This window comes from Macaca fascicularis, chromosome 19, assembly GCF_037993035.2.
Source record: "Macaca fascicularis isolate 582-1 chromosome 19, T2T-MFA8v1.1".
NCBI classification, from domain to species: Eukaryota; Metazoa; Chordata; class Mammalia; order Primates; family Cercopithecidae; genus Macaca; species Macaca fascicularis.
The window spans coordinates 21,156,363-21,169,482 of record NC_088393.1 but is presented as its reverse complement, the minus strand read 5'-3'; the positions used below and the strand labels follow the sequence as shown (position 1 = coordinate 21,169,482).

General features: G+C 36.1%; 1 protein-coding gene across 1 annotated transcript in view; it reads right to left on the bottom strand.

Annotated features, from left to right (window-relative positions):
- Positions 1-3,369: 3,369 nt before the first annotated feature.
- LOC102134025 (uncharacterized) overlaps positions 3,370-13,120 on the bottom strand; it is a 40,032-nt gene continuing 30,281 nt past the window's right edge. Inside the window, 2 exon segments of the mRNA XM_074026585.1 lie at positions 3,370-9,094; positions 9,096-10,446. Coding sequence (XP_073882686.1) covers positions 9,007-9,094; positions 9,096-10,446 — 1,439 coding nt within the window. The 3' untranslated portion in view covers positions 3,370-9,006.

Here is a 13,120-nt window from a genome sequence, read left to right as displayed (position 1 = left end):
TTGAGACGGAGTTTCACTCATTGCCTAGGCTGGAGTGCAATGGCACGATCTCGGCTCACTGCAACCTCCACCTCCCGGCTTCAAGCAACTTTCCTGTCTCAGCCTCCCGAGTAGCTGGGATTACAGGCATGTGCGACCATGCCCGGTTAATTTTGTATTTTTAGTAGAGATGGGGTTTCACCACGTTGGGCAGCTGGTCTCGAACTCCCGACTTCAGGTGACCTGCCCACCTCGGCCTCCCAAACTGCTGGGATTACAGGAGTGAGCCACCTCCTGCAGTGATACAGATTTTATATAATGAGTTAGTGTGGAATTCCACCTGGATTTTTTGGAATACATTCAGTAATACATTCAGTAGAATTAATAACAGCTCATCTTTGTATATGTGGTAAAATTTGGCTGTGATTTTATATAATCCAGGGCTCCTTATAGTAGGTAAGCTTTTAAATTATTAATTCAATTTCATTATATATTTTATACATTTTTGCCCTGTTCAAGAGTTCTGGTTCTTCTTGGTTTAATCCTGGAAAGTTGTGTGTTTCCGGGAGTTTATTTTCTCGAAATTTTCTATTTTGCAGGCACAGAGATGTTCATAATGGTCTCTGACTTTCTTGTATGTATGTAGAATTAGTTGTAATTTCACATCTCTAACACTTAAATACATGCAGAGCGCAAAGAGAAAAAAATGGATGCACAATAGAAGTTTGACAAAATTTGGCATTCCCTTATGCTAAATCTCTGAAAAAATTAGGTATAGAACAAATGCACTTCAGCCAATAAATGCTATATATAACCCAAAAAATGCTAACAACATACTAAACAGGGATATGTTGTAAGCTTTTACTCCAAGAGCTAGAACAAGGCAAGGATGCCTACTCTTGTCAGTCTTACTAAACATGGTACTAAATATCCAACACAAAGAAAATAGAGAATAAAATCAAAGGCATCCAGATTGAAGAAAAGGAAGTTAAATTATTCCTGTATAATTTTCTTTTATCCCTATACAAAATCTGAAGTATACAAAAGCCTAAGACTTTAGTAAATATTAAAAATAATAAACAAGCAAGGTGCAGTGGCTCCTGCCTGTAATCCCAGCACTTTGGGATACCAAAGTGGGAGGATCGCAAGGTCAAGAGTTCAAGACTAGCCTGAAACCCTGTCTCTATAAAAAAAAAAAAAAATTAGCCGGGTGTAGTGGGAAGAGCCTGTGGTTTCAGCTACTTGGGAGGCTGAGGCAGGAGAATCGCTTCAGCCAGGGAGACGGAGGTTGCAGTGAGCCGAGATCGTGTCACTGCACTCGAGCCTGGCCCACAGACTGAGACTCCATCTCAAAATAAATAAATAAATGTATTAAACTTTCAAAATACAAAAGCACCACCAAAAAGTCATAGCATTTCTCTACATTAATAACTATCCCAAAATGAAATTCAAAAACAGTTACTTCTACAATAACTATAGTTTGAAATAAATTTAACCAAAAAGTTGAAACGCCTTACATTCTACTCTAAAAAAATTACAGAAATTAAGTAATAAATGGACTATTATCCATGAACTGGCATTATTAATAGTTGAATATTTGTATTACACAAAATGATCTACAGGTATAATGCAGCCTCTATCAAAATATCAGTGATATACTTCATAGAAAAATTTTTAAAGTATATCTAAAATTCGTATGGTACCGCAAAAGACCCTGAATAGCCAAAGCAATCAAGACGAAAGAAGTGACTAACTTTGAAATACACTACAAAGCTATGGTAACCAACAGTATGGTACTTGAATAAAAACAGAGATATAGGTCAATGGAGCAGAAGGAAAAAAAAAGCAGAAATATATCCATGTATTTACAGCTAACTGATTTTAAATATAAGTGACTTTTTTAAAGAGAAAGAACAGAATCTTCAATAAATGATGTTAAGAAAACTTTATATCCACATGCAGAGATAAAAATTGAGACCCTCATCTCACACCATATGTAAAAATAAACTCAAAATAAATTAGCTACTTAAATTTAAGGCCTGACACCCTAAAACCACTACTACCCAAAAAACAGCAAAAGTCCTATAACATTGGTCTGGGCAGCAATTTCTTTTTTCTCTTTTTTTTGAGACAGAGTCTCATTCTGTTGCTAAGGCTGGAGTGCAGTGGCATGACATTGGCTCACTACAACCTCAGCCTCTGGGTTCAAGCCATTTTCCTGCCTCAGCCTCCTGAGTAGCTGAGATTACAGACACGCATGACCACACCCAGCTAATATTTGTATTTTTAGTAGAGACAAGATTTCACCATGTTGGTCAGGCTGGTCTCGAACTTCTGACCTCGTGATCCACCTGCCTCGGCCTCCCAAAGTGCTGGGATTACAGGTGTGAGCCACTGCGCCTGGCCACAAGTTTTTTGATTTAACCTAAATATCCCAGGACACAAAGGAAGAATAAGTCAGATCACTTCCAGTTAAAAAGCTGCTGGACAAACTCTGATACAATCAACAGAATGTGACAACTAAAACATGGGAGAAAAAATTTGCAAATTATACATGTGACAAGAAGTTAATATCAAAAATATATTAATAACTAAAATGACAATACAACAATAAAAAAATTACTAAAAATAAGGAAATATGCCAGGTGCGGTGGCTCATGCCTGTAATCCCAGTACTCTGGGAGACCGAGGTGGGCACCAGAGGTCAGAAGTTTGACACCAGCCTGACCAATATAGAGAAACCTCGTCTCTACTAAAAACACAAAATTAGCTGGGCATGGTGGCGTCTGCCTGTAATCCCAGCTACTTGGGAAGCTAAGGCAGGAGAATCACTTGATCCGGGAAGCAAGGGTTGCAGTGAGCCAACATTGTGCCATTGCACTCCAGCCCGGGCAACAAGAACAAAACTCCATCTCAAAAAGAAAAAAAAAGGAAATAGCTGAAATAAGTATTTTTCAAGAAAAGTCATACATATGACCAACAGATATTATTTTAAAATCCTCAATGTTAATGATTATCACAAAAAGACAAGCCAAAAAAAACCAAAACAAACAAACAAAAAAAACAAAAAAACCCTATATCAACTAATTCCTGTCAGAATGACTCTTATTAAAAAGAAAAAGAAAAAAGTGTTGGTAAAGATGTGAATAAAAGGCAATCCTTGCACACTGTTGGTTTGAAAGTAAATGAGGACAGACACTATGAAAAACAAAATCCAGATTTATCAAAAAACTACCATGTAATACAGCAACTGCACTACTGGATATATATCCAAAACAAATTAAGAATGAAGAAACATTTGCACTTCTATTGTTTGCAGCACTTGTTTCACAATAGCCAAAATACAGAATAAACAGTTCAACATCTAATGAGTAAATGAAGACAATGTGGTTGATATACACAATGGAATACTATTTATTATTCAAATGAGAAAATCCCTTATTTTTCCTACTGAGACCGAGTCTTACTCTGTTGCCCAGGCTGGCGTGCAGTGGCAAGATCTCAGTTCACTGCAACCTCTGCATCCCTGGTTCAAAGGATTCTCATGCCTCAGCCTCTGGAGTAGCTGAGATTACAGGCATGCACCACCACGCCCAGCTGAGGTTTGTTGTTGTTTTTGTATTTTTAGTAGAGACGGGGTTTTTCCATGTTGCTCAGACTGGTCTCACACTCCTGGGCTCAAGCAATCCACTGGCCTTGGCCTCCCACAGAGCCTGGGATTACAGGTGTGAGCCACCACTCCTGGCCTAAAAAAAAAAAAAACCTATTATTCTAAATCACATGGATTAAGCTGGAGGACATTATATTAGTTGGGATAAGCAAGGCACAGAAACATTAATATCTCATAATTTCACTTACACATGGATTCCAAAAAACTTAATCCCATTGATGCAGACAGTAAAATGGTGACCATCAGATGTCAAGTTATTTACAAGAAATGGAGGGATGGAAACATGTTTGTGAAATAATACACAATTATAGTCGAATGGAAGAAACAAGTTCAAGAGATTTATTGTACAACATGGTGACTATAGTTCATAATAAGGTATTTGGATTTTTGAAAAATGATGACAGTGTCATGTGGTCTCACCACAAAAATGTTAACTATATGAGGTAAAGTTTTTTTTGTTTTGTTTTGCTTTTTTTTTTTTTTTCACATGAAGTCTCACTCTGTCCCCCAGTCTGGAGTGCAGTGGAGTGATCTCAGCTCACTGCAACCACCACCTCCTAGATTCGAGCAATTTTCCTGCCTCAAGCCTCCCGGGTAACTGGATTACAGGCATGCATCACCACACGCTGCTTATTTTGTATTTTTAGTAGAGAGGGGGTTTCCCGATGGTCACCAGGCTGGTCCCAAACTCCTGACCTCAGGTGATCTGCCTGCTTCGGCCTCCCAAATTGCTGGGATTACAAGCACGAGCCACCACACCCGGCCAATGTGAGATAAATTATTAGAAATAATAATTTAACAATGTATATATACTTCAAAATATTATGTTCTACATAAAAAGTACAGATTTTATCTGTCACATTAAAATATTTATAAAACATTATAGAAGAATAACAGTGTGTCAAATACTGTATGTCTTTGTGATAATCTTGGCTAAATGGTATCAAAAATATATAGTTTTGGGGCTATATTGTTATTTAATTTTTTAATCATAACCATAGAAACTTCTGATATTTAATAGCATGGTTTGGACCCAGCACATTGCATGAGAGCAGCCAACACACTTTAGGATTTTTACTTTAAGCTTGGGGTACCTGGAGTTTCTGGTGCTGATGTTGTAATGGTATGAAAGACACTCAAAGAGCAGGTGTTGCTTATGCTCCCATTACTGGCCACTCTGTGAACACATTAAACTAGTTTTCATGCAAAATAACAGACATGTTTTAATCCAAAAGCTGTCATGATCTCCAAATCTTTTTCAGAGAAATGACCCAAGAGTTGGCTACAGTTTGGTGACTAAAAATAAAAACTGTAGACTAAACTTCTCCCACTAACAAAAATATAAAAAAAAAGAGTGAAAAATTTCTCCAAATTGTAAAATCAATATAGAAAAGATATTATTTTTCTAAATTTTAAATCCACAGAAGTCATTTCATTATTTTGTAACTTTTAACACTCACACTTAAAAATAAAAGATTCTGCATGGAAATGTAAGTTGTGCTGTTAAGTATATCATAGAAAACTAAATTTAAAATTGTTTACTTACCATTAACTCTTAAAAATTTCATTTCTATATTTTCAAGCAGGTTTTATATTTGCCACACTTTGTGTAAGAATTTAGTAAGATTTTTCTTTTAAAAACACAGCTAACAAATTTAATCCTCTTACCTGTGGACAGTATTGTGCCTTTTATTTTTATGTATTTATTTATTTTTCTGAGAGTTTCGCTCTTGTTGCCCAGGCTGAAATGCAGTGGCCCGATCTTGGCTCACCACAACCTCAAGCTCCCAGGTTCAAGCGATTCTGCTGCCTCAGCCTTCCGAGTAGCTGGGATCACAGGCATGCGTCACCACACGTGGCTAAATTTGTATTTTTAGCAGACACAGGGTTTCACCATGTTGGTCAGGCTGGTCTCAAACTCTCGACCTCAAGTGATTCACCCACCTTGGCCTCCCAAAGTGCTGGGATTGCAGGTGTGAGCCACCATACCTGGCCTTTTTTTTTTTTTTTTGATACAGAGTCTCGCTCTGTTGCCCAGGCTATAGTGCAATGGCAGAATCTCAGCTTAGTCTAATCTTCACCTCCCGGGTTCAAGCAATTCTCCTGCCTCAGCCTCCTGAGTAGCTGGAATTACAGGTACCCACCACTACGTCTGGCTATTTTTGCAGTGTTAGTAAAGACTGGGTTTCACCATATTCATCAGGCTGGTCTCAAACTCCTGACCTCAGGTGATTCATCTGCCTCAGCCAGAATTTCTCTTTAAATTCAGCAAGATTCAGTTTTACATGGAAAAAAATGTCCTCTCCATGTGAAGAATCAATCTTCACCATTGATATTTTTCATCTGTGACTTGAAGTTATAAACTAGCTTCAGCAGGAATATTTATGATTATGGATAATCTATTACATAGCAACAACTGTAATATGTTTGCTACCTTTATATATAAAAACGTCCTCATGACTTATGAAGCCTCCCTAGTACTTAGCTGAACAAATTGACTCAATAAATATACTTATGTCAATTATAAAAAGTAAAAGGAACAATCACTAAAAGAAAATCTATATATTGTTCTCCTCTTAAAAGAACAAAATGGAGTGTTCTAATTAAATAAAATGTAACGTAATATACTACTTTTGGAATTACATCTAAAAATTATTTTGTGTGCACTAAATTTCATAAAAACTCTTATAATCGCAGACCAGCTCACATAATGAATACTTCATAAAATATAAAACAAAAAAATGGAAGAAACAAAAAAAAATGGGTCTAGCATGAGTATCAGGCAAGTATATACAGAGAATTTGGGAAGATTCAGAACTGTAAGTCATAGACAGTACAGTAATAAATTCAATACAAACTAAAAAGTATATATTTCCTTTGAGCATTTAGGTTTTTAGTTTTATAGTAGTCACCATATTAAAATGATTTTTGTTCCCACATGGTTTTCTTCTGAAAATATGTACAAACTCATACGCACACACACGCACTTAATTCCCTAATTTTCTTACACCTAAGGTTTGTCTTTAGACTAATATGCATTTAACTCTGTAAGAATCAAAACTAAAAGTCTGTATATGTTGGCAGGCAGACAGGCCACATGTTCAAAGAAAAATATATAGAAAATTTGAAAAAATATTTATTTTTTGAGATAGAGCCTCGCTCTGTTACCCAGGCTAGAGTGTAGTAGGGTGATCTTGGCTCACTGCAACCTCCACCTCCCAGGTTCAAGTGATTCTCCTGCCTCAACCTCTTGAGTAGCTGGGATTACAGGCACATGCCACTACGCCTGGCTAATTTTTATATTTTTAGAACGGGGTTTCTCCATATTGGTCAGGCTGGTCTCGAACTCCTGACCTCGAGATCCACCCCCTCACTCAGCCTGTCAAAGTGCTGGGATTACAGACGTGAGCCACCACATCTGGCATGAGAAAATATTTATTAAGAATTTAGAAATGAATTTAATTTATACTTTATAATTTTTATTATGACCATAAAAATAACCCTGTGGTAAATAAAAATTTAATCGTACATTTTACAATTTTAAAAAAGTGTAGAATTGGATTGTTTGTAAAACAAAGGAGAAATGCTACAGATGATGGATGCCTCACTTAACCCTGTTGTTATTATATGTTGTATTCCTCTATTAAAATATGCCATAGGCTGGGCATGGTGGCTCAAGCCTATAATCCCAGCACTTTGGGAGGCCAAGGTGGGTGGATCACCTGAGGTCAGGAGTTCAAGACCAGCTTGGCCAACACGGTGAAACCCCATCTCTACTAAAAATACAAAAATTAGCCAGGCTTGGTGGTGGGTACCTGTTATCCCAGCTACTCGGGATGCTGAGGCAGGAGAGTCGCTTGAAACCAGAATGCAGAGGTTGTAGTGAGCCGAGATCGTGCCAATGCACTCTAGCCTGGGTGAAAGAGTGAAACGCAGTCTCAAAAAACAAACAAACAAACAGACAAAAGAATCTCTTATCTTTGATGCAGTAACAATTAATCCCATGCTTTCACATGTAATCCAACAGGAATGAAGACACAGCAGGAAATAATTTCAGAGTTGAATGATGACATTATTCACTTTTCAAAAACTCTGTGAATATTTTTCAAGAAAAAAAAGTATACTTTGAATGTAGTTATAACTCTGCAAAAAACCTTCTGATCCTCTTAAAGTTCTATACAAATAATTTTTCTACCAACTTTAGTTTTAGATTTTCTATACTCAGCACTCTGATTTAGTATATCTGAAGTGTCAGTACCTTATATATTTCTACCACAAATTCTCTGATATTTCCATAGACTTAATTATGGATTAAATATTTTACTTTTATTGCATCTGGAAAAATATGTTCTAGTATAACTCTGTTGATTTCCAAGCTGTAGTTTTTGAAAAATTGTTTTTCCAAATTTATTATACTTGCACAATTTTTCAATATAAATTCCCTGATGTTGAACAAAGTTTGATCAACTGCTTCAGAGTTTTCCTCTAGAAGAAAATGTCTACAATAAGATCTGTGATACAAGGCACTACAATCCTCTTTATATTTGTAATGTTCAACTTCAAAATAAATACTCTTCACTATAAAAGCTTAAATTTTCTGAAAGATCTTTTGACAGTAATTGCACTTATAATGCTTTTATTAAGCATGAACTCTCTGGTGTTGAGTAAAATGTGAGCAGCTATTAATGGTTTTTTCATAGTCTTTACATTTGTATAATTTATCTCAAGTATAAATGCTTTCCTGGCAATAAAGTGTGAGCATTGGTTAAAAGTTTTGCCACATTGTTCACACATGTAGGCATTTTCTCCAGTATGAATTATCTTACCTACAATCAAGTGTAACAACCATTTAAAGGCTTTGTCTCACTCTTCAGATTTCTAGGATTTCTCACCAGTATAATTATTTTTATGGTTAGAAAAGTTTGAAGCATTGTCAAAAGTAGTCACATCTTTCTGATTTGTAGAGTTTCTCTCCAGTATAATTATCTTATGTCTGTTAAGAATTGAGGGCTTCTTAAAGGCTTTGCCATGTTTTTCACACTTGTGGGGTTTCTGTAGAGTATAAATTTTTTTTGAGACGAAGTCTTACTCTGTTGTCAAACTGGAGTGCAGTGGTGCAATCTTGGCTCACTGCAACCTCCGCCTCCCAGGTTCAAGTGATTCTCCTGCCTCAGCCTCCCAAGTAGATGTGAATACAGACACGCACCACCACACCCAGATAATTTTTGTATTTTTAGTAGAGACAGGGTTTCACCATGTTGGCCAGGATGGTCTCGATCTCTTGACCTTGTGATCTGCCCGCCTCAGCCTCCCAAAATGCTGGGATTACAGGCATGAGCCACTGTACCGGCCAATTTTTAATGCTTAGTAAGAGTTGAGGACTGCTTAAAGGCTTTCCCACATTCTTCACATTTGTAGAGTTTCTCTCCAGTAAGAATTATTTTGTTTAATAAGGTTTGAGGACTGGTTAAATGCATTGCCACATTCTTCACAGTTGTAGGGTTTCTTTCTAGTATGAATTTTCCTATGTTTAGTAAGAGTTGAGGATTGGTTAAAGGCTTTACCACATTCTTCACATTTGTAAGATTTCTCTCCTGTATGAATTATCTTATGTTTAGTAAGATTTGAGGATCGGTTAAAAGCTTTGCCACATTCTTCACATTTGTAGGGTTTCTCTCCAGTGTGAATTCTCTTATGTGTAGTAAGGATTGATGATTGGCTAAAAGCTTTGCCACATTCTTCACATTTGTAAGGTTTCTCTCCAGTATGAATTATCTTATGTGCAGTAAGTTGTGGGGACCGGTTAAAGGCTTTGCCACATTCTTCACATTTGTAGGGTTTCTCTCCAGTATGAATCATCTTATGTGTAGTAAGGTTTGAGGACTCATTAAAGGCTTTGCCACACACTTCACATTTGTAAGGTTTCTCTCCAGTATGAATTCTTTTGTGTTTAGTAAGGGTTGAGGACCAATTAAAGCCTTTGCCACATTCTTCACATTTGTAAGATTTTTCTCCAGTATGAATTATCTTATGTTTAGTAAGGTATGAGAATCGGTTAAAAGCTTTGTCACATTCTTCACATTTGTAGGGTTTCTCTCCAGCATGAATGAACTTATGTGTAGTAAGGGTTGAAGACTGGTTAAAAGCTTTGCCACATTCTTCACATTTGTAGGGTTTCTCTCCAGTATGAATTATCTTATGTGTAGTAAGGTGTGAGGACCGGTTGAAGGCTTTGCCACATTCTTCACATTTGTAGGGTTTCTCTCCAGTATGAATTATCTTATGTGTAGTAAGGGTTGAGGACTGCTTAAAAGCTTTGCCACATTCTTCACATTTGAAGGGTTTCTCTCCAGTATGAATTCTCTTGTGTCTAGTAAGGGTTGAGAACCATTTAAAGGATTTGCCACATTCCTCACATTGGTAAGAATTCTCTCTAATATGAATTCTTTTATGTTGACTTAGGTGTAAAAGCATGCAAAATGATTTGCCACATTTTTTACATTTGAAAGGTTTCTTTCCAGTATGTCTTGTCTTATGTCTATTTGCATTTAAAAATTTATGAAAGACTTTCACATATTTATCAAATGGAAATATTGCGCTCTGGGTAGTTGTCAAACACTGGTTTAGTTCATTATAACCTTCTTTGTGCACCTTATACTCATCTACACTTGTGGAGCCTTTTCTTAACTGTAAATTCTCATGTTCACATTTTCCATATCTTCTCAGTATCACTTGTTGAAAAGAATCTTTTATGTCTTGCTCTGGCCAAAGGTCTTTGGTAAAATAAGAACACATAGCTGAAAGAAATAAAAACAACAAATTATTCAACTTACTAGACTCTGATAAACATACTTTACAAATCTAACCTATATTATACAAACTACATAAGCAAGATGCCATAATAAAATACCACAGGCCCTAAATCCTTCATAGACATATAAATGTAATAAAAACATACTGACCAAAATACATTTGAGGACAACTTAAAATAAGTGTGTAAATTTCCCCAGGTGAGTACACAGGTGAGTAAACGGGAATGCAAAGACACAGAAGAAAAAGAAAAGTCTGTGGCATTTAGCCAACACAGTTCTTCCTACTCAACAATATTGCATAGTGCCTTTCTAAGTAGAAGCTAACTTTTCATTTCTTTTTTAATAAACAAGTAAAATACTGGCACATACATCTGTATTACTTGCTTCTACGGGCCTTTCAAGAAACTGGTCTCCCATAACATAAAGTGCTGAAAGAAATGATGGTATATTTTGGAATTACACTTTGGGTCTGCTGAGACCAACAGTAAATGTTACAGTAGCAGAGAGACTGCAGTACCACAGACAGGGAACAGATACAGCAAATGATTGCTGATGAAGATGAAACAGAAATAAACTCCTTTAACTAAAAAATAAACACAAAATTTTAGACAAGACACACTCGAAGAACATGTTTGAGAGTCTCACAGGACCTCAAACCAAGATAATTGTTTTCAGACTATGCCAGGACAAAGCTACATTTATAAACAATGTGACACGTAGCTTTATTTAATGTTCAAATATTAATCAAAGATTACAATGAATACAAAATAGGGCAAAATCCTTCCATCAAAATTATAAGATTTTCAGAAAGAAACCATAAAAAGATGTATATATTAATTTTTAAAATTGAAAATAAATTGAATACTCAATGAGTAAAATAGGAACACAGAACTATAGAAAATCAGAAAAAAATGAGGATAAGAATATTTAAAATACCCCAAAAAACAGAAATTATAAAGGAAAATATAAAAAATTTGGAAAGAAAAAATAATACCAAAATGAAGAAGCTCAACAAACACACTAGGATACACACAAAGATATTTATAACAAACACATATATAAGCACAATTTCGAAGAAGAGAATGGAGCTGCAAGATAAAAATGACATGTCATTTACAAGTATAGTCTTATGAGATAGCTGGTAAACTGTCAAAAAAACTTTGCAGGCCAGAAGGAAACTGTGTGATATAGTCAAAGTCCTGAAAAAAAGAGCTATCAAGTGAGAATAATACCATCAGCATATCTGTCCTGCCAAGTAGAAAGAAAAAAACCTTCAAAAATAACCAAATACTGAAAAAGTATATTGGCTCTTCATATGCCTTACATATAAAAGGTGCTGATAACCGTTGCTGCTACTGAAAATAACATGATTCAACAAAACAACACAACATCATATAAAATACATTATTCTCTGGGAAAAAAAATGCACATACACAAAAATGGAAGTTCTTAGCATTATAATAATAGTGCAAAAATATTAATTCTTCTCTAAAATTTGAAAGGTAAAAGCATAGAAATAATTATAAACATTTGTTAGTGAATATACAACATAAAATATATAATTGGCAACATCAATGACAAATTTGAAGGCAGATATAATGAGAAAAAAAATTTTCAATGCAACTGAAGTTCTTTCTTTTTTTTTTTCTTTTGATATGGAGTCTCACTCTGTCACCAGGCTAGAGTGCAGTGGTGCAATCTTAGCTCACGGCAACCTCCACCTCCTGAGTTCAAGTGATTCTCCTGCCTCAGCCTCCCAAGTAGCTGGGACTACAGGTGTGCACCACCATGCCCAGCTAATTTTTGTATTTTTAGTAGAGATGGGGTTTCATCTTGTTGGCCAGGATGGTCTCGATCCCTTGACCTTGTGATCCACCCGCCTCAACCTCCCAAAGTGCTGGGAATATATGTGTGAGCCACCACACCCGGCCTGAAGTTCATTTTTTACCAGATTAAAATACGTTGTTGTATCTTTTAGAGGTTTTATATAATCTCCAAGGTAACCCCAAGAATATATTTGCATAGATACATAAAACAAATGGGAAAGAAATAAAAGCATATCAAGATAAGTATAACAAAGACACAAAGACAGAAAAAGAGAAAATGAGGAACAAAGATACAAGAAGCAAATAAAACAATAAAATAACAGTAGTAAGTCTTCATAAGTGGAGAAAAATAAAATTCTTTTGAGACAAGCAAATGCTAAGGGAACACATCATTACCAGGCCTGCCTTGCTAGAGCTCCTGAAAGAAGCGCTAAGGTTAAGGAGAAAAAACCATTACCAGTCATTGCAAAAACACACTAAAGTACAAAGATCAACTACGCTATAAAACAACTACATCAACAACTCTGCAAAATAAGCAGCTAGCACCACTTGGACAGAATCAAAATCACACATAACAATATTAACCTTAAATGTAACAGGCTGAATACCTCAATTCAAAGACACAGAAGGGCAAGCTGGATAAAGAGTCACGACACAGTTTGGGACCAGCCTGGCCAACATAGTGAAACCCCATCTCTACTAAAAATACAAAAAATTAGCTGGGTGTGGTGGCGGGCACCTGTAATCCCAGCTACTCAAAGCCACACAGCTACATCAAAACTGAAAAACCTACTCCTGAATGAATTTCCTGAATGAACAACTTGCTCCTCTTT